A 21335-nucleotide genomic window follows, 5' to 3' on the forward strand; every position below is an offset into this window, starting at 1 on the left:
TTAACTCTCCATGTTAATTCATACTGAGTCATTACCAATACTTTTTAATATACTATAAACTTTACATTTCCAAAATTTTCCCCCACCCAAGCTTTCTGTATATAAAAGTGCATACTGTTTTTCATTTCATGCATAGACATGTTAAATGTCTCTCAGGCAATTCAATTATAAAAATTTATAGCATTCTTCATATATTTAAACACACACATACATGTAGTATAAGATAATAGAAGTATGCATTTTTTAAAAAAGGTACCCCACCCCATTTTTTAAGATGGGGAAATTTCTTCTTCTGAAGTTTGTCAAAGTATTACATAAAGGCTGATGCGTATGAGGAATGGCAACCTTTCATTGGCCATAAGCCTCACTGGGAAGTTGGACCAAGAGGAACAGCAATACAAAGGAAACAGGGCAGGCCCAGAAATTTCTCAAGGTTTCCCCCCACCCCCACACTTTCTTAGAAAAGATTCCTACTTGTTAGAAAGTTGGTGCTTTGTAGAGTTAACACTACAAGATTGACCATATAGCATGCATTTTTTTCAGAATAAGCTGTGATCAACCAAATAAAACTGTATTGTGGCTTAGTATATCAGCTTCCTTAGCCTAGTGTGTTGAGCTTTTATATGTGCTTGTTATGTACCACCACAGTAAAATTACACACTGATAATGGAAATGTTTTCCGTTTATTAAAATTATGGTTAAGTCATACATTCACAAGCTACGGCCATTTTATCATTTAATCAGTTTTTAGTTTCACTGTTGTATCCTTGTGCCTATGTGCACATATATGTATGCATGTATGCATGTTCCTTTTGGCCTTAGAATAACACTTTGTACCAGAAGTTCCCAAAATTCCTTGGTTCATAGTGCTGTTTTAGAATCGTTGGCTTAACAGCACATTTACAAGGATACTATGGGATACTTTAAATTACATTGAGAGTTTGTCAAATGTTGCTGCTTCCTTTAGAAATTTAAAATATCCATGGTGCCTTGTGAGTTCGCTTTGGCACTACAGCACATTTTTGTAACTGTAGCCTTGTAAATTAATAAAGAGGCTCTAGCTATGAGGGCATATGCCACAATCAGTTTTAATTAAGTAATTAAGGGGGAAACCCCAAGGCTTTACTATATAATCTTTGCTCAGGAGATTCTTTGGCATTTATAGCTGGAACGCCATGCTCTGCAGCATGGTAGAAGATAGAAAGCAAGATGCTTTCTATTCACTTTATCAACTGCAAATCTTTATATTCTGGGAGCATCAGTAGATATATTAGTGAAGACTGTCTCGCAGGATACCTTCTCTAGTTATGCATGTGGTCTTGCCTGCTGAGAATTTTTTTCTATATCTTATATATTGTCCAAGGCCTAACACTTTCCCCTTCATTTTCCCCATATCTACTTGATAGGGTGACTGGGAGGTAGCAACTGACCCAGTAAGCTTGTATAACCATAATCAAAGAGATCCAGATTGAACATGTTAACCACTACTCCCACCCTAATATCATCTGAGAATTGTAATCTTAACACATCTGAGGTCTGGGGAAGGTGATGGATGATGGAAGAATTAGACAATGAAAATGATAGATGGAAGTGTTGAATGGCATGCCAGAGTGCAAGGATCCACTGACAAAAATCATCCAGTTAAACATGTATGCAACTACAGTATTGATACTTCAATAATGATGGTATACTTCAACATGATAGTATCCCTAAAGTTGTTGGAAACCCCTATTAAGAAGAAAAATTACTAACACAAGGAGTTGCTATTTTTTTTTAAAAGTTCTTGACATCACTTTCCCTTACAAGTACATTACAGAAGTGGGGAAGAAAGGATGAATTTAACAAAAGCTGGCCATGTCTTCAAAAGAGCAGCTTTTGAACTGAGCAAATTACAAAATTAAAACTTGATTCTAGCATGCATTTTAGGTTTCAAACCTTCATTTGGTAGAACATTGAGAACCTAGTAAATGGTTCCGCAGGAAGCATCATCATTTATCGGCGTGATGGAAACAGTCAGTTCTTGTTTAGCACTGCTCACAAATATGACAGTAGTAGTCAATAGTAAAAAAAAAAAAAAATCATTTTCTGACCAATGTGCACACATATGACCAAATTTCTGCACTGACAACTAGGCATCCTGGAAAGTAATGCTGGCAGTGCCGTACAAGAGAACTTGATAGAATCAGATAGAAAGTGATCTTTGCAGCATTTCTCTATGTCATGTGCTTGATTTGGTCATCATTTTGCTCAGCGACCATCTCCCTGCAATAAATTGTGGTTGCTAAACAATGCTGTATTTTGTAATTGGCCATACCTATCATAGTAACTTGCTTTGTGACTAGGTGACTCTCACAATATGGCAACCATATTGTGGCAGCCATCACAATCTTCTGTTAAAATATCAAAGAGTCGACTAGCTTCCTCCCTTCCCTACAACTTTGCAAATCTCCTTACTATAAAGCATTGTTTCCCAAACTTGGCAACTTGAAGACTTGAGCTGCTGGCTGGGGACTTCTTGCTGATTAATTCTGGGAGTTGAGATCCACACATTCTGGAAATTGAAGTCTTACACATCTTAAAGTTGTTAAGTTTGAAAAACACTGCTATAAAGTGTGCTTCTTTTTAGCCCTGCTTTAGAAACAAAAAAAGTCAATACTGGCAACTTGCAAGACAGTATAATTGTGTCTGCAGCTGCTTCCCTTGCAGTTTGGCCCATGTGTGGCTTAAGTCTGTAAGCTATGATTTTAAAAAAAGGAATAGAAAAATTATAGTACCTTTTAAAATGCATTTGTACCATGTCTTTCAATATGTAGATAACTGTGTATGTGCAAAAGCTTGCCCTTAGCTGCAGTGAAATAAATGATCCTTTGCAGTTGATTCCTATTCTTTAACTCATTGTATCAGTGGACTGTCACTGAAATTTACAATCCTGTACCCCTTTTATCTAAATGAATAAATTTTCTGCCCCTTGGCAAAAAGGGGCAGCTTTAAAGCAATTTCCACCAAAGAACAAAGGAAGGCAAAGTAGCAAACAAAACTGAATGCATATCCCATAGATTCAGGATATGTTGGAGGAGAAGAACTTGTCTAGTCCCTGCTTTGTTCTCAGTTTACAGATTCCTGTGGAACAAGAGAAAAATGGTAATACATTTGTATAACTAAAAAAATACACAGTGTCGGTCCTAATTGTAGTAGGAGAGATGGAACGAGGAAAATCCTGCTCTATCTTCTTGGTTGGAAAGACTCTGAGCCCCTCCTCTTCCTCTTCCAGGCTGTGTGGCTTGATGTGGGATGGCAGTTTACAGAATGGAACAAGGACAGCTTTTGCGATCCTTCTTTTTAGGATGAAAGGCAGGGGCAGGGGGAGATTCCAATTCATTAAACTTCCTGCCATAAAAAGAAAAAGAAAATTGGAGTGAGCAAAGGAAGCAAGGCATTAAATAGTGTTTGCTGTATCACATTACTTTGTGGAAAAGTTCTTACATAACATAAGCACCACTTGAAAAAACATTATTTATATCCCTGGAAGGGGGCAATTGCTATTACCCAGGAGGCTATACAGTCGGAAACAGTGTACTAATGCTTTGGGCATCCAACAGATGACGATTATTCCTCTGGATTACACTGTGCGAGGTTCCAGGAAAGTGCTGGCTGGAGTACAACCAAGATCATTCTCATCCCACTCACTATGCTGGATGGCCCTTTATTACAGACCACACAAAAAATTCAAATCTTTAGCTTGTGATTCCAGAAATGGTAGGCAAAACTCCTTAATGATTCATGCTGAATGATACAATTCTAAATACAGGTAATCCTTGATTTACGACTGTAATTCAGTCCATAATTACAGTCATTAGTCATGCTGGTCATCAAGTAGGTCACCACACGACCAACTCAACTTTATGACATTTTTTGCAACAGTCGTTAAGCAAATTACCATGGTTGTTAAACAAATCTATCATTAAGTGAACGCCGTGGTTGTTCAGTGAATTCATAGTCCACGGTGGGTGTTTTTTGCTCGGAACTGAAAGTAAATTTATTTATTATTATTTTATTAGTCATATTTCTATGCCGCCCACTCTCCGAGGACTCTGGGCGGCTTACACCAAAGACAGTATACTAAATAGCATATTGCCCCCCAACAATCTGGGTCCTCATTTTATCCACCTCGGAAGGATGGAAGGCTGAGTCAACCTTGAGCCGGTGAGATTTGATCCGCTGATCTGCTGAACTAGCAGTCAGCTGAAGTAGCTGCAGTACTGCACTCTAACCACTGCGCCACCTCAGCTCATGCAAATGCTGGTTGCTGGCAAAAAGTGGAATTTACAGTCACATAACCATGGACACTGCAAATAGACATAAATGCACGCCAGTTGCCACACTCTTAAAATGCAATCACATGACTCCAGGTGAAGGGGGGCTTCAAATCTGAGTATAAGTACCTTTTTGTTTTGGTTTGCTCTAACACTGAACAACCACTCAAGGACTAATTGTAGAAAGCAGGACCTTACATGCTACTAGGTTTCATAGCAGAAATCCCTACTGTCCACCCTTGTCAATACAACTCTTAGTGTTTTGATCTTTAAACTCCATATTCCTCCTTGTTTTGGAATCTTTACTGAGTAGCCATATGGACTTCCTAGGCCCAATTTGGAATTTTGGACACAGCTGCCTAGCTGCAGCTGAAATGTAGCCACAGTCTGAAATATCAGGCAGAAAGCTGCATCACACAAGAAAGTTGATCTGAACGTATAAAAATATATGGAATAGCTAATATTGGAAAATGTACATGCATCAGGTCACTTAACAGTGAGATTAATTTCACATGGTCTTCAACCTCACACTTCAAAAGCCTTTATAACAGGAGTGAAATGCTACCGGTTCGGACCGCTTCACCCGAACCGGTAGTAATAAATGCCACTGGGTGAACCGGTAGTAAAAAAAATGCCATCAGGTTGGGCGAATCGGTATTTCCAACGATCAGCTGTGCTGCGCAATTTATATTCCCTAGAAAGCAGGAAATCCTGCTTTCTAACAAATCTAAATCTCGCAGCATAACTGTTCCCCCCCCCCCTTCTACTGATCTTTGCAGACTCAGAAAAGGCTTCTTAATCCTCCTTTTTCAGTGCTGCACAGAGAAGCCTGCAGTGCGCATGCACGCAAAGCGCACATTTGGTGTGCACTGTGCATGTGCACACAAAGCGAACTGGTAGCAGACTTCAAAGCATTTCACCCCTGCTTTATAAGCAAGCATCAAGCAAACAAACAGGTTTCTGTTCCAATCAATATCTTTCTGGCTGCTAAATGGAGAGTGAGAGACCAGGAAGAGTCAGAGAAGAGATTAGAAAGGGGGGAAAAGAAAACTCTTTTTATCCATCAACCCCCATCTATGGAATCCATTTCCCAAAGAGTTTATGTTTCATCTCAGCTCTCCCAGGTTTGAGGAGAAGATTGAAAACCTATGTATTTCACCCAGTTTCTAAGTAATAAACTGATTTTGTTTTAGCAGTATAAGTTATAATTTCGGCTTGATTTTAGTTGCATTGACTTGTTGTTTTTATTTTGAATTACTGTCAACTACCTTGAAAATGGTGTGAACAGAAAGACAGAATTTAAACTTAAGGAAGAGAAAGAAAGAAAGAAAGAAAGAAAGAAAGAAAGAAAGAAAGAAAGAAAGAAAGAAAGAAAGAAAGAAAGAAAGAAAAATATTTAATCAGAAAAAGCCTTTCTGAGGAATGCTGTCCTAGAAAAGAGTTTTCTTCAGTTTGGGGGAGTTTCAGTTCTTTCACAGCATTGGCTTCAACCACAGTTGCCTTCCTCTTACCTGATAGCACGGACCAGCTCATAGAAAGACTCATCCACATTGAATCGGACCTTTGCAGAGGCTTCCATGTAGGGGATTCGGTTCTCCCGAGCAAAATAAAGGGCCTCCTCTTCAGTTACCTACCAATAAGGGTAAATAAAACCTTAATACAGAAATACATGAAATACAGCAGTATAAGGAAGAAAAAAATGATGATTATGTATTCACAATCAGAATAGGTGTAACCATCATCATTTGCATGGTCCTAGTTGCCTTATTTGTTGAGTTAACACAAAATGTAAAGATGAGAAACAAAAGAAGAAAGGGGTGCTGGGGGGGGAATAGAGGGACTATCATGCCTTTTTGTCCCCCTATTTTTCCAAATGCTTCTTTCCCTAAATCAAGATGATTTTCCTCATTCTCTTGAAATTTTGGAACTTAACAGAGTTCCAAGTCGATAAATATATGACTTGAGAGGTGGAGGATTTTATAATGGCAGGAGGCTCCATAGTCAGGATGTCAACAGGCTGACCAGGTCCACATACAAGGTTCTCTTAGGCAATTTTGGTATAAGCTCCACTCTTCAATCTTTTGCAGGCTTCAGTTTCTGGGAGGCTAAAAGCACATATGTGCTACTCATTCCCGACTCAAGGGGGCGGTGCTCATCTCCATTTCAAAGCCGAAGAGTCAGCGCTGTCCGAACGTCTCTGTGGTCATGAGGCCAGCATGACTAAACGCCAAAGGTGCACGGAACTCTATTACCTTCCCACCAAAAGTGGCCCCTATTTTTCTACTTGCATTTTTTACGTGCTTTCGAACTGCTAGGTTGACAGAAGTAGGGACAAGTAATGGGAGCTCACCCTGTTACACGGCACTAGGGATTTGAACCACTGAACTGCTGACCTTTCAATTGACAAGCTCAGCGTCTTAGCTACTGAGCCACCGCATCCGGGAGACTAGTGGACACTATATAGAATAATATGTTTTTGGGACAAGAGGCACTGACAACAATTAATACTTCCATTCCTTGGATTCAGAATCATGAGATGAATTAGGGAGGAGGTCCACTGCTGCCCTCTTGAAGACCAATACCCTGGGTTTGAAACTACATTCACTAAAGTCCAGATCCTCAAGGCTGAGCCAATATCTTCTGAATCACAACAATGATACATTTTCCTTTCCTTGGTTATGTGTAGGACTTTGTTTCCTTCTTCATCAACTATCTTAATCCAATTTGTCCTTCGCCTGATATAGACTTTGGCGGTCCTGCTGGATTACACTACCCCATTTGCAACTCAGGGGTTCTCCTAGATTCTTGACTCCTGCTCAAAGAGCAGGTGGCAGATGTGAGAAGTTTTGCCAGTTTCTGCACCAGCTGTGACCCTTCCTGGGTCATGACTCCCTAGTTACTCAAGCCCTATTCATCTCTCAGCTGCAAAGCACTTTACAATGGAGCTACCCCTGGAATCCATTTGAAAGTTTAAGCTTTTTCAAATGTGGCAGCGAGAGACATCTTTGGGAGCCCTAGAATGGCCCATATTAAGTCCTGCTAGAAGAAGTCCATCCCACTCGTGCCAACAGACAGGGCATATTGTGGATCCCATTGGTCAAAGAAATCCAACTATCAGGATTGAGAAGAAGAGTCTTCTCTTCCGTTGTGCTCGCCATTTAGAACATCCTACACCCCACCCCCCAAAGAAAGAGCTGCCTCCACCTCCCTATCATTCCATAAGAGACTGAAGGCCTGGCCCTGCTGGTTGGCCTGGGTCCCCAATGGGGGAGATGGTTACTAGATTAATAGCAAACCCCACTTCCTCCCTTGCTGCCTGCTTCCTCACCTGCCCATCTTTTATTCTCACATCACTATATTCTCATTGTTTTCTTTTTTATTCTATTGTTGCATTACTTTACTATTGTTATGTTCACACTTTCTTTTCATTTCTCCGTTTTTATTGTTGTAAGCTACCTAAAGTAGCCACATGGCAAGACAGGTAGCAAATAAATTTAACAAATAATAATATTACGAAGCTATGCTGCCTTTTAGAAGAGACTGTAATTTGAGCTAGTCATATTGCTTGTCATAACAAGAAACATGTGCCAGCCTTGAATTTCTTCCACTAGTCTACTCTAGCATATGACCCTCATTATTCAGCCTGGTTTATATGAATTTGACCAAATGAGAGGTCCATATATCTCTCTCCATACCTTTAAATAAAGCTTTCAGGAACCGCCACTTGAGGCCACTTTTTCTTTTTCTTTTTAACATATTTATTTTGATTTTCTTTTGTCAACAAAAATAAAATACAAAATTGAAAAACCAACATCCAACACTAAGAACAAAAAAAAAACAACTTATGTACAAAAAGAAAAAAGAAAGAAAAAGAAAAAAATCCCAATGTCAAATAGATCTAACATTAAATATTAAAAAATCGACTCTGAATAGATACTGAAAAATAAATAAAAGAAACCTAGCATGTTCTCCTCCCCTTACATAACAGGTTTACAAATAATTATAAACTTTCCCATCTATATTTCACAGAAATGCTATATTAAATAAACAAATCTCTTCTCTCTAATAATCAAATCAACATCTAATCACGACATATATGTAAAAGGAAAAAAAAAACATTCAACAGGTTAGCCCAAACATTACACTAATCTGGAGCTCCTCACTTTTTCTAGGAATGCCAGGATTTTGGAGATTGGGCTACTATATTCCTGGAAGGGAAGAGACTCATCTATTGGTGGAGTCAGAGGCAAAATCATGCCCAGTTTATTAATATTATCCACTCAATCCAGGCAATCATCTGGCCTGGAGATTGGTGAAAATCATAAGGCTCGTGTGCCTGGTAGGAACAACTGATAGAACTAATGCATAGATGGTCTCCTGTCTCTCCTTTGGTGCCAATATATTTTGGCAATGCAAGAAGTATGCACTTGTTTTCATTGATTAGGAAGCCCAGATTCTCATCAAGGTCTTGCCAGTAATCCCTGCTTAATCAAGGAGAATCAGAATTATTTGATGCAATATGCCATGGGTTAGGACCAGTGGTGGAATTAATTTTTTTTTTACTACCAGTTCTTTGGGCGTGACGTGGCTTGGTGGGTGTGGCAGGGGAAGGATACTGCAAAATCCCCATTCCCTCCCCACTCCAGGGGAAGGATACTGCAAAATCCACTTTCCTTCCCACCTGGGGGAAGGATATTGCAAAATCTCCATTCTCACCCCACTCCAGGGGAAGGATACTGCAAAATCCCCATTTCCTTCCCACTCCTGGGGGAAGGATATTGCAAAATCTCCATTCCCACCCCACTCTGAGGCCAGCCAGAGGTGGTATTTGCCATTTCTCCGAACTACTCAAAATTTCCGCTACCAGGTTCTCCAGAACCTGTCAGAAACTGCTGGATTTCACCCCTGGTTAGGGCAGTCAAAACTATGAAAATTGATGACAGACTCAGTGGCTTTAAATTGACCCTGGGTGCCATGGTATTCGCGTCTCAGGAATTTCTTTATGGGGAGGATAAATTGAATTTTTTTTTTTTAAATTTGATTTATATGCCGCCCTTCTCCGAAGACTCAGGGCGGCTTACAATGTGCTCAGCAATAGCCTTCATCCTTTTGTATATTTATACAAAGTCAGCTTATTGCCCCTACAACTGGGTCCTCAATTTACCTACCTTAGAAAGGATGGAAGGCTGAGTCAACCTTGAGCCTTGGAGAGATTCGAACCCTGCAGTAATTGCAGGCAGCTGGTCTTAATAACCAGCTTAATAACAGGGTGCCTTAAACCCCTGTACTACCAAGGCCCTAGTAAACCTATTATAAATTCATGACCAATTAGATAATTAAGCTTGCAACTATCTAAGGTGTGATTCTCTTCCCTAAAGTGCAGGATAGTGAGCCCTTCCTTATTCCTAAAAATTATAATACGCCTTATGAACTTGGGAATCAATGATCAGGTAGGCAACCTGATTGCCTATACTGTATTGTCTATAAACTGATGGATTTGCTAGATAGACGAAACACATTAGGCTGTGTTTAAAATTAATCTCCTAATGTACCACCAAATCCTACTATGTGGAAATTAAAACACAATACTCAGTGAGCACTTCTACTCACCTGTCGATAAAGATCCAGATCAGTCTTATTGCCAACAAGCACCATAGGGAACTCATCACGGTCTTTCACTCTAAGTATCTGAGTGTGGAATTTGTGGATTTCATTGAAACTATGACAAATAAATGGGAGTAAGACAAAGAAGGATTTCTCTTAATGTGCTTTTCCCAGATATACTATTATTATCTTCCTAATGAAGAATTCCCTCCTGTTGCTTCTAAAAGAAGAAGCAAAAATCACTACACCAATATCAAGACCACTACAAGTTTTTCCTACATTTCAGGAGATTTTCTGGGGAACATTCTAAGATCAAAGGTCTGTTTGAGCTTCCTGGCCATTTTAAAATTCATATATTTCTTGTGTAGTGATTTAGTAACAATGGCTTTCTAAATCTTTGTTTATTTTAACTATGTAAAAGGCATGAATATACTGAACTCACACAATATCCTAAATCAAAGAGATCACGTTATTGCTTAGCATAACGCACTGGCCAGGCACTTTAAAACTTATTGGGTCTAGCACTATTTTTATTTTTGTAATTGCTTTAATAGTAGCTTCAGGAAGTATAAACAGGACTAATTGTAATTTAAACTACCAAAGATATTTTTCCTCAAATAACCCCAGCATTGCCAATTTTTAAGCACCTAATACAAGAAGGAAAAGCCAGGAAACACTTTTGAAACTTTTATATCCCAGCCTGCCTTTCTCTGGCCCATTAGGTCTGCATGCCATAAGCTACCGATGATCTTTTTGCATTTTTGGTAAAAACACTGAGCAAGGAGGAAAGAGAAAGAAAATGAGAAAATCCTGACCTCAAATATCTTCAATCTAAGTCTCACCCAACCAATGGCACATACCAGGGGTGGGTTCTAAATTTTTTTACTACTGGTTCTATGGGCGGGGCTTATTTTGTGGGCATGGCTTGATGGTCATGTGACAATTATTTAGGATTTAGCAGAGGTACTGGTCTACCAGGCTGTACCCATGTATTTTTGCAGGCACTGATCTACTCATGTATTTTTGCAGGGACTGGTCTACTCATATATTTTTGCAGGCACTGATCTACCCATGTATTTTTGCAGGCACTGATCTACCCATGTATTTTTGCAGGCACTGATCTACCCATGTATTTTTTGCAGGCACTGATCTACCCATGTATTTTTGCAGGCACTGATTACCCATGTATTTTTGCAAGCACCGATCTACTCATGTATTTTTGCAGGCACCGGTCTACTCATGTATTTTTGCAGGCACTGGTCTACTCATTTGTTTTCTTTTAACACTGATCAGCTGTAGGGCGGCCCTTTGAAGCCCCACAGCAAGAGTTTAAACAGGTTTTTTCCCTCTAGCCATCAGCTGGGACTCAGGAGGCAGCAATAGATTGGGGGTGGGGGCAAATAAAAGGTAAGAATAATGCGGGGGGCGAGGGGGCCGAACCGGTTTGGTGATGTCATATCATCACCGCTACCAGCTTGGCCGAACTGGGCTGAACCGGGAGGAACCCATCAGTGGCACAAACACCTAATGAAGAAAAGATTTTCATACCATGTAAATGCTTCAGCTTTGATCTCACCTGCCCCTGTCATTGACAGCATAAACAAGGAGGAAACCTTCTCCTGTACGCATGTATTGTTCCCGCATAGCTCCAAACTCTTCTTGACCAGCAGTGTCCAGAACTGATAGGTGAAAATTGAGGAGGGAAGAAAATAGATTAGATCCCAATCAATCTGACTATGAAGCATGTAGAAAAGGAGATGAGAGAGTTTAGTGTGGTGGTATGCGACCAGGTGCCCTTCAGCTGTCCTGAACTACAACTCTACAAGACTCAGACAAGGCAGCCAATAAAAGTAATACATTAAAATGGACACAGAATACTAGGTTGCCTGTTCCCACCTTACGTCACAATGACATGTTCAGTTTCAGATGTTATGACCTTCTTCAGTAAAAAGCTTTCTGACACAACCACTTTCTTTGATAGCATTTCATGAGCCTCCACTTCACAGGAATGTACCAAGATTCCTCTGATATTTTTGGAATGTTGGTACATACAGTAGACTTCAGTACATTAAAAGAATAACTCTCTGACTTTCCTTACAGGTGCTGTCACCTGTAAGCAAAATATTTTGTCGGGCTGGGAGATGCTCAAGTAAAGTTTCTGCAACAGATTCATCTGAATTTCTAGTAGCTAAAAAGTGCTATATTCCCCCCATTGTCAGCATGCAGTTTTTGTTATAGTTTTAAACAGAAAAAAATTCTTTCAAAAAAGAAAGTATGAATAGGCTATATACACTATCCTCAAACATGATTCCACATCACCAACTCAGGTACAGATCCTCCATGCCAGTTGATAATACACTGCTTTCATATTTATTTTATGGTCTCCTACAACCAATAAGTCCCCCCAATAATATGTCCACATAGATTAATCTTACTTTCAATTGGATGGCAAATTCAAGAATAATTTGTTGTAAGTTTATAGCAGTAAGAATTGTGCAAACAGGCCTGATTTTAATAACAGGCTCAGTTTCACAGCATCTGGTTCCTGGTACCCATTTGTTTACTTCAGTCTTCTCCAAACTGATATTCCTCAAATGTCTTGTACAAATAACCAATCAATATGGCCAACAAACCATTGCTGGCTGGGAATAGTGGAAATTATAGTCCAGCAAATCTAGAAGGTATAAATTGGAAAGCACTGATTTATGCAATGAATCTTTCTCTCCCAGTTTATTTGCTGGAATCCACTCTACTAGCTTCCCTTCTCTCATTCCTGCCTTATTTTCCTTGCCTTTCCATGGCAAGGAAAGATTAAAATTTGAGTGTTGCAGTCATGAAGGAACCCACATTGGGATGGAAATAGTACCTAAGGATAAAACATACAAAAATAACATGTAGAGACCGCTCTGCCTCGGGTTTCTCCACTATCCCATACAAGTGAGTCCTTGACTTATTTCCATTCATTTAGTGACTGTTCTAAATTACAATAGCACTGAAAAAAAGTGATTTCTGACCATTTTTCACACTTATGATCGTTGCATCATCCACATGGTTATGTGATCAAAATTCAGACACTTGGCAACTTTTTCATATTTATGATGGTTGCAGTGTCCCAGGATCATGTAATCTCACCTTTTGTGAGCTTCTGACAAGCAAAATCAGTGGGGAAGTTAGAAACACTTAAACCTGTTATTAATTTAACTTAAAATCTGTGGAAAGAAAGGTTGTAAAATGGGGCAAAATTCAATTAACAAATTCTCACTTGACAAAATAATATTTGGGATTATTATGGTCGTAACTTGAGGAACTACTTATAGATACATTCATTTGCACAGAGCACACGCAAGATCTCCCTAGAATAAGAGTCCACTGATACTTACTGTCCAGCCGGGTTGAGATACCATCAATATTGCAGATTTTTGTGTAGGAGTCCTCAATTGTGGGGTCATAGTCAGAAACAAAGTAAGACTGAAACAAAGCAGAGGAAGAAAGAGAAAAGGATTTCAAGGATGACAGAAATAACTGGAAATCCAATTTCAAATTTTGCTCATGAAAAGTTAATAACTCTGACAAAAGCTTTTACTCAACCCTCTGCTATCAACTCCATGCACTCTGCTGAGGAATTCATCTAAAAGTTGCCATTATTGAAAAGCACTGCTTTAGACGGAGAGTCAGTCTGGTGTAATGGTTAGTGTGATGGCTTGGAAATCAGGAGCCTGTGAGTTCTAGGCCTCCCTTAAGCATGAAAGCCAGCTGGGTGACTTTGGAATAGTTGCTCTCTTTCAGTCCAGCCCACCTCACAGGGTTGATGTTGTGGGGGAAATAGGAGGCAGGAGTATTAGTTATCTTTACCACTTTGAGATGACCAAATATGAAGGCAGGATAAAAGTATCACCATAATGATGGTGATATCAGAGAGCTATCATTGACTACCATGGTGTTCTCTTTGAGTTAAAAGGGGCAGTTTTCTTTTCTTAGAAGCATTATAAGTTTGCCCTTATCTCCTTCTAAGATGTTCCATTTCTCAGTCCACTTTATAATCCTAGGGTTTCCTTGTAGTTTGTTGCCCAAAGTCTAACCAGATTTTCTGATCCCAACTAGCTATTCAAGTTCATCTAAGTTTTTATTAACTCTTAAATCCATAAGTAGGGTAACTAAAATGTCAGAAAACTATAATGAAAGGAAAATTCAGCCTTCGGTCATCTTATGTACCTCCAAATAAACCTAATTTGCTTCTCCCCAATGCTGAATGCAAGCAACAGAGAGCTGATTCAGACTCCTTTTACATGCCTTGCTTTTTGTTACTGTAATCTTTCTTTTTCTTTTTTCTTTTTCTTCCAAATGCAGCTTTCTTTTTCTTTGTTTTTCTTTGAAGGTGAGAGGAATGAGCAAAATGGAGATGATCTACTGCAACATTCCCAACCTGGATGAGAAATTGCATCACTCTCACAATACCTCAAAATGATGGAATTGTAGCTGCAGGCATCTGAAAGGCACCAGACTAGAGGCAGTCAGTTTTTTTTTAAAGTATATGCTGGTGTCATGTTTTTATGAGGTTTTTTATTCCTAAATAGGCATAGTTGGCAGCCAAAGTTGCTCAAATAAGACTATAAACTTATGCGCATTTAAGTTGGAAAAGTTCCAGCGGTTTCAGCAGAACTTAAATACACATTTACAACAATGGACAAAGTCCTAAGGTCTAGGATAACTTTCATTTTTCCACTCAGCAGGAAAACATACCAACAACGTTTGTTTAGCCCTGAGCCCATCCCGCCCTATCCTACCCTTCGGCGCTTTTTCCGAGTTACCTGGATGAATTGAATAGTTAGGGCGCTCTTGCCGACGCCGCCTCCACCGACCACTACCAGCTTGTATTTCTCCAGTGGCGCCGCACCTTCGCTGGGATTCATCCTGCTTGGCAAAAGTTGTTCACTTCCTTATAGGGAGGGAGTCGGACCAAAACACTCAAAAGTCTCCCCGTTCAGTCGCAGCAGGCATCCTCCGAACCCCCCAAAATATGGCAGAGAGATCCAGGGTGGGCCCTCTAAGGAGCGAAGCTCGGCGATTGCTGGCAGTCCGCTTCCCTATTTGGCCAGCGGGAGCCGCTACGGGGAGGTCCCACGTCCGGAACAAGATCGTCCGGGCCAGTGCTCCTTCCCCGCCCTGAGGTGGACCAGTCAGTGGCGGGGGGGGGGCGGAGGGGCTGAGCTCAGCGCGTACCCCCACGCTGCGCAAGATGCTGTGTCTCTTTGATGAGCGCGAAGCTCCAATCATTTAGTGGAAGGCATGGCTAAATTGGAGAGGTTTAAGCCCGAGATGATGAAATCAGAATGGACGTAGTTATACAGTGCAACACTTTCATCTTGAAGTGGCATTCCGATTCCTCGCAAAACACGAGGTTTGCGTAAGATCCTCTAGGACCCAACTAGGGAGCTGGGATCTTAAACCAGACCCAGAGGCGCCCACGTGGCGTCTCTACGACGCTTTTACACGACACATCCGGATAGAACCCTTGTTTCAGTCAGATTAACCCAAATTGCAGGGTTCCCATGAGAGATTGTGTTACAAATTAGCCACCGTGTCTAACTAAGTCCAAAAAAAAAAAAAAGGAGATAACCAAGTTGGGTTGAACGCAACGTCTGACTTTCTAGAGTAGAGGCACGTTCGCTTTAGCTGGCGGAATCTCCAACTTCTTTACGGTACACTGTTTTGAGGCCACATATAGCCGCAGAAACGGAGTTCTGACATGCAGGAAACCAGTGAGCCTTCTGGAATGAGGAAGAATTTTCGGAGTAAGATGGGAAGTGGATAAAACTTGGTCTTTTTTTAAGTGAATGCAGATTTCTGAGGTGTCGGACCAAAAACATTAAATCGAAACCGGTTTGCAACCGGGAGTTTCAGAAGAGCGGAGGTTCGGAGTCCGGACTCGTTCTGGAAGGCATTCCGAGTGAAGGGGTGGATAATCGGCGAAATCTAGGACCCAGCGCTTGACTCGACCAGGGCGGAGAGGAGTATGAGTTCACCACTACATTCCTTTCATGAATTGTGCGGAGGAAGTTGAGGCACCAGCCCGTGCCTTGGATTGTAAAGGAGCGCCTTGACCTGTACGAAATTGGGGAACTTAGATTAGCTGTGATTTATTGCACCTGTTTCTGCAATGGTACAAAGGCCCCACACAATAATTTATTAGCAAGAGGCAGTTTGCTCCATATGTAGAACCTAAGATCCAAGAGAGGAAAACTCTTATTTAAACTTTGTAACACTGAAACATTTAATACTAAATAATATCTTAGCCTGTTATATTTTTATTTACTATATTTATTAGAAATGTAAATGACAAAGTACAGTCAGTGACAATGTGGCTGCTAATCCGCACTAGTTTTTACAATCTGGTTCTGTCCAATTAATTTTAGAATACAGAGAATACTCTCCATCTCCAGTCATTACCTTCAGCACATTGTTATATTTGATGGCAAATGAGACTCCACACAGCATCTGGCTGGAAAGGGTTGTTCCAGTAATACTGATATCATCAGAACTCCTCACCATTAAAACTCAATTCAGCCAATCAAAAGTAGGGTAAATTTAAATGAGTATTATTTAAAACACCAGGAATCCATTCACTGATTCCTTCAGAACCTTTTTAAATACGTAAATTTTAATCTGTTTTTAAATTATTGGGGCATTTTAATTTGTCTGGGCCAAATAATTTAATTTGATTTTATCGGGTTTTTAAATTTTGTGTATTTATGTATTTTATTGTTGGCTGTTCACCGCCCTGAGTCCTTCGGGAGTAGGGCGGTATACAAATCAAATAAACAAACAAACAAACAAACAGAACCAAGACATCCATTTTTTAGGATATTTCCATTCAGTGTAGCCCTTGGTCCTGCCCAAATAATTAAGCATCAAGTCTTCAATGGGGGACCTAAGACGACATTCCTTGGCCACATTTACCAGATTTTCTTATTTATAGGCACAGGATCAGACATGATCCAGACATGAATAAACAAAGAATGAAGAGAGTAATATTAAGTGTGCAGATGATGGAAACTTCCAGTCATGTATCTTCCAGTCATCTATCTTATCTTGCTTAACAGCCTTGCACATCTACTTGGAATGTACATTGCAGCATTTTGCAGGGAGATCTTGGGATTAATTTGCAGAACGTGTAGCCTCCTGTTGTTCTTAAATGCAATTCCCAGAGCCTCCAATCAGCACAAGTGAAGGAGAGGAATGTTGGTAATGGTGTTCAATTTGGTGGGTTATAGGTCATTTTAGCAAGATGTCTTAATGGGATGATACAAATGGTTATCCTTTATTATCTCCCACAAGGAACATCCTTTCAGATATGAGTTAAAACAAGCAACATCATGAAAGCAATTGTGGAACATCCCACAATCTAGTCATTGGCATCTGAATATGGCCAGTATAGAAACTGCAGAAAATAATTGCCCTATTTTTAAGTGGAGGCCCAGTAATCAAGTCCCATGGTTTAAGTTGAAAGCAAAAAATTACTGGACCTCAAGACAATGGAAAGCTGCTAGCTGGAACATACTTTGCTCTCCCTCCCATTAAAATTTGGCTGCTGAATGGAGAAGTCTGCATTTGGGTTAATCTTTTAAATCAGTTCTGAATAATCTATCTGAGTTTATATCAACCCAAAGTTATATAGCCTTCAGAATTACTTTTGAATGAAATATATTGAGTAGAACAAGGTAATCCAGAAACAAAATTTAAAGCCCAATTCTAGTTTGATACTTTGATTATTATACCAACTCTCAGTAAGAGGGAGCCATAATTCCAGCCCACAATTGACCAAGCTTTAATCAGCTGGTTTTGGGTGAAAGAATGCTTGAAACAAATAACTCTTTTTCACAGGCCCAGTCCTCATTCTGTTTTGATAGGCCAGAAATATAACATTTATTGAAATAGAGGCAGAACTTTTGATAGCTTGAACTCTATGCCTAAATTACAACAAGAATATTTATCTCTCCAGATTCTTCCTTCATGATATGTGGATTTCATTTCCCATAATTTGCAGGGTCTTCTGAAAATTGATCCAGTCCGGTTAGTTTATTGCCCTTTCAGCTATTCTTTCTGTAAAAGTATGTTCCACTATCCCAGATCATCCAACAATTTATTTTCTGAATTTTCTAAGCCTACCAATTGGACCAATAATGTGTGCAATTTTGTTTAGATGGAGTGGGATGTATCTATGAACACACCCTGCATGAAGATTTGAGTGTTCATTGGATTATGCTGACTGAAAATGGGGGAAATGAATAAAGGGTGATCATTGACGCATATTAAACCCATTGTATGAATATTTATCTTTATGATTTGTGTTATGTGTGAAGGTTTATCTGTTGCATGTATATTGTCCTCATGCTGCTTATGTAAAGAATGGTGACACTGTCCTTCCACATGCTGCATTTGAATTATACAATTCATGCTTATTAATTCCTTTTTAATACATATTTTATTAAAAGTTTTTGTTCTTAATATAAAACACAAATAGAAATAAAAACCATGGAAAAAAAGGGAAAGAAAAGGAAATAGCAGAGACAGAGTGAGGGAAGAGGATAAAAGAAATCAAATGAACAAAAAGCAAAAAAAAAGCAAAAAAACAAAAAACTTTTTTAGAGCAATAAATACATAATTACATAGTATCAACTTTTTGTTATATTAATAGTAACTACTTCTATAGCATTTCTATAGCAGTAACCCAAATAATTGTCAAAACCCAAAGTCAAAATTTCATTCCCTCCCCTTCACACACAATGTCTAGGAACAGTTTCCAAGCAACCACAAAACTATTTATATTCTTGTCTCTCATTGGTGCAGTCAATTTTACCAACTCCAGCCAGTTCCATCATCTTCTCAATCCATTCCACCACTGTGGGAGTTAATACTTCTTTCCATTTCTGACCATATAGGATTTTTGAAGCCGTCAACATATATAGCAACAAAGTTCCATTTTATTTCCCATTGGTGGATTTATAGTGTTTAGTATTATTATTATTATTCTCTTTAAAAATGAATCTCGGTCAACTGGACATTTAAAAATGTGTTACAAATACCATTGACTGGTGCTAATGGTTGATACGGGTTGCTGCCAGCATCCTAGGTATCAACCAAATACCTTCTTAAAATATATGATGTTCCGAGAAGCGCAATTTTTTGCAGTTCTGCTGGTGTTATTGCAGGAAGCTGCAATTTCTTGAAGTGTTTTGTGAAATTCTTGGACATGGTATCAAGGGCCCCAAGGACAGTGGGCATCACTGTGACATGTTTCATCCATAGCCGTGTAGTTTCAATGGCCAGGTCGCGATATTTCATAATTTTTTCCAGTTCTTTTTCTTTGACTCTGGCGTCTCCTGGTACCGCGATGTCAATAAATTGTACGTTTTGGTTTTCGACAACTGTGATATCTGGTGTGTTGTGTTCCAAGTGATGATCCGTCTGTTTTAGAAAGTCCCACAAGATCTTCACCTTCTCATTTTCTATAACTTTTTCCACTTTATATTCCCATGATTTTTTGGATACAGAAAAGTTGTATTTTTTACATAATGACCAATGGATTAATTTAGCAACTCAGTCATGTCTAGCTTTGTAATCAGTTTGTGCGATTTTGCTGCATTGACATATTAAATGTGAAACAGTTTCGACTTTATTGTTACAAAGTCGGCAGTTTGGATTGTCGGTGGATTTTTGTATCTTTGCTTTCATGGCATTAGTTTATAGTGCTTGTTCTTGAGCAGCGAGTATTAAACCTTCCGTTTCTTTCTTGATGGTTCCCATCTTAAGCCATGCCCATGTAAAGTTGTCATCACATTTTCCTTCAATGTTTTTCAAGTGCTGTCCATGCAAAGCTTTGGTTTTCCATCTATTTAATCTGTCATCCAGCTGTTTTTCTTTATATTCTGCCTTTGTTTCTGTTGTTTTTATAATGTTCTCAGTTTTCACAGCCTGCAGCAATTTTTCTGTACTTTGGTTCACATAATCATTCAAACTTCGCTTTTCTTCTTCTACAGTTTGATGGATTTGCAATAGTCCTCTGCCCCCTATTTTTCTTGGCAGGTACAACCTGTCAATGTCACTTCGTGGATGTAAAGCGTTTGAAAAGTTTGCACGTTTTGTATTGAAAAGTTTGCACATTTTCCAGTCCAAGTTTTCCAGTTCAGCCAAAGTCCAGCTATGATTCCAGCTGAGTAGCATATCACTGGAACTGCCCATGTATTAATGCCTCTAATTATGTGTCCAGCATTCAGTTTTGATTTTAATATTTTGCAGACCCTCCTGATGTATTCCTTTTGCGTTGGCTTTTTGACTTTTCCATTCAAGATGTTATCTGCTTCCAATATGCCTAGGTATTTGTAACCATCATCCTTTGCTAATGCTTTTACTGTTTCCATTTCCCAGTTCTATTCCTTTTATTTTTTTCATTTTTCCTTGCTGCATGGATAATATAGCTGCATGGATTATTATTATTATTATTATTATTATTATTATTATTATTATTATTGTAATAGGATATTATTTCAAGGATAAGAGAAAATACAACATACAAATAAAAAAACAGCAAGAGGAAAGAATAACAAGGTGAATCCATTTTCAAATCAAAGGACTTAGAGTTAGAGGTCATACATGTCACTGCCTTACTAATCTACAATTGAAAGAAAGGTTTACTCTGGATTTGAAAAAAAAGTGTTTTTAAAGCTGTTAAAAAATGAATTTGAAATGAATACCTTATGAATACCTTAAAATGTTGTTACAGATATACCTGGAAAGTGAATATGTATGATCAATGGACAAGAAATATTGATTACTTACAATATAATGTTAGAGCAATGGAAAAATGTGTGGATTAAAGGACTGAAATTCATATTGAATTATGTAATCTTAAAGAGAATTTTTATTAAAATGATGTGCCATTGTTATTTAATGCCAGATAAACTATCAAAAATGTATAAGGGTGTTCCAAATATTTGTTGGAAATACAAGTATAAGGAGTTCATGCTTATTCATTTCTGAATAATGTCCTATTGATTTGTTTTTACATTATTCACAAGTAAATTCTATTTAATTCAGCAGGCTTTTTAAAAAATGGAGTGCTTATTGGAGCAATGTTTGTATGTATTCCAATGCCTGTGCAAATGGGAGTCAAAATGCAACTTTTAGATTCTTAGGTAAAGGTAAAGGTTCCCTTCGCACATATGTGCTAGTCATTCCCAATTCTAGGTAATGCTATTACCTTCCCACCAAAAATGGTCCCTATTTTTTTACTTGCATTTTTTACATGCTTTCAAAATGCTAGGTTGGCAGAAGCTGGGACAAGTAACGGGAGCTCACCCTTTATGCAGCACTAGGGATTCGAACCACTGAACTGCTGATCTTTCTATCGACAAGCTCAGC

General features: G+C 39.0%; 1 protein-coding gene across 1 annotated transcript; it reads right to left on the reverse strand.

The window, feature by feature from the left end:
* Window positions 1-664: 664 nt before the first annotated feature.
* Window positions 665-16019, reverse strand: RRAS (RAS related). The gene is made up of 6 exons (XM_034415382.3): window positions 14726-16019; window positions 13298-13385; window positions 11494-11596; window positions 9924-10032; window positions 5825-5943; window positions 665-3387 (listed from the first exon to the last, which is right to left on the reverse strand). The coding sequence occupies exons 1-6, from the start codon at window positions 14825-14827 to the stop codon at window positions 3300-3302; spliced, it is 609 nt and encodes a 202-aa protein (XP_034271273.1). The 5' UTR covers window positions 14828-16019; the 3' UTR covers window positions 665-3299.
* Between the last annotated feature and the right edge of the window lie 5316 nt (window positions 16020-21335).

This window comes from Pantherophis guttatus, chromosome 4, assembly GCF_059756535.1.
Source record: "Pantherophis guttatus breed Tessera chromosome 4, ASM5975653v1, whole genome shotgun sequence".
Taxonomy (NCBI): Eukaryota; Metazoa; Chordata; class Lepidosauria; order Squamata; family Colubridae; genus Pantherophis; species Pantherophis guttatus.

Coding starts and splice junctions, on each gene's coding strand:
- RRAS (XM_034415382.3), bottom strand. CDS start 14,827: ATGAATCCCAGCGAAGGTGCGGCGCCACTGGAGAAATACAAGCTGGTA. Junction 5,944..9,923: donor ATCTGGATCTTTATCGACAG/GTGAGTAGAAGT, acceptor CCTTATTGGTAG/GTAACTGAAGAGGAGGCCCT. Junction 3,388..5,824: donor GAGCTGGTCCGTGCTATCAG/GTAAGAGGAAGG, acceptor TTTTTATGGCAG/GAAGTTTAATGAATTGGAAT.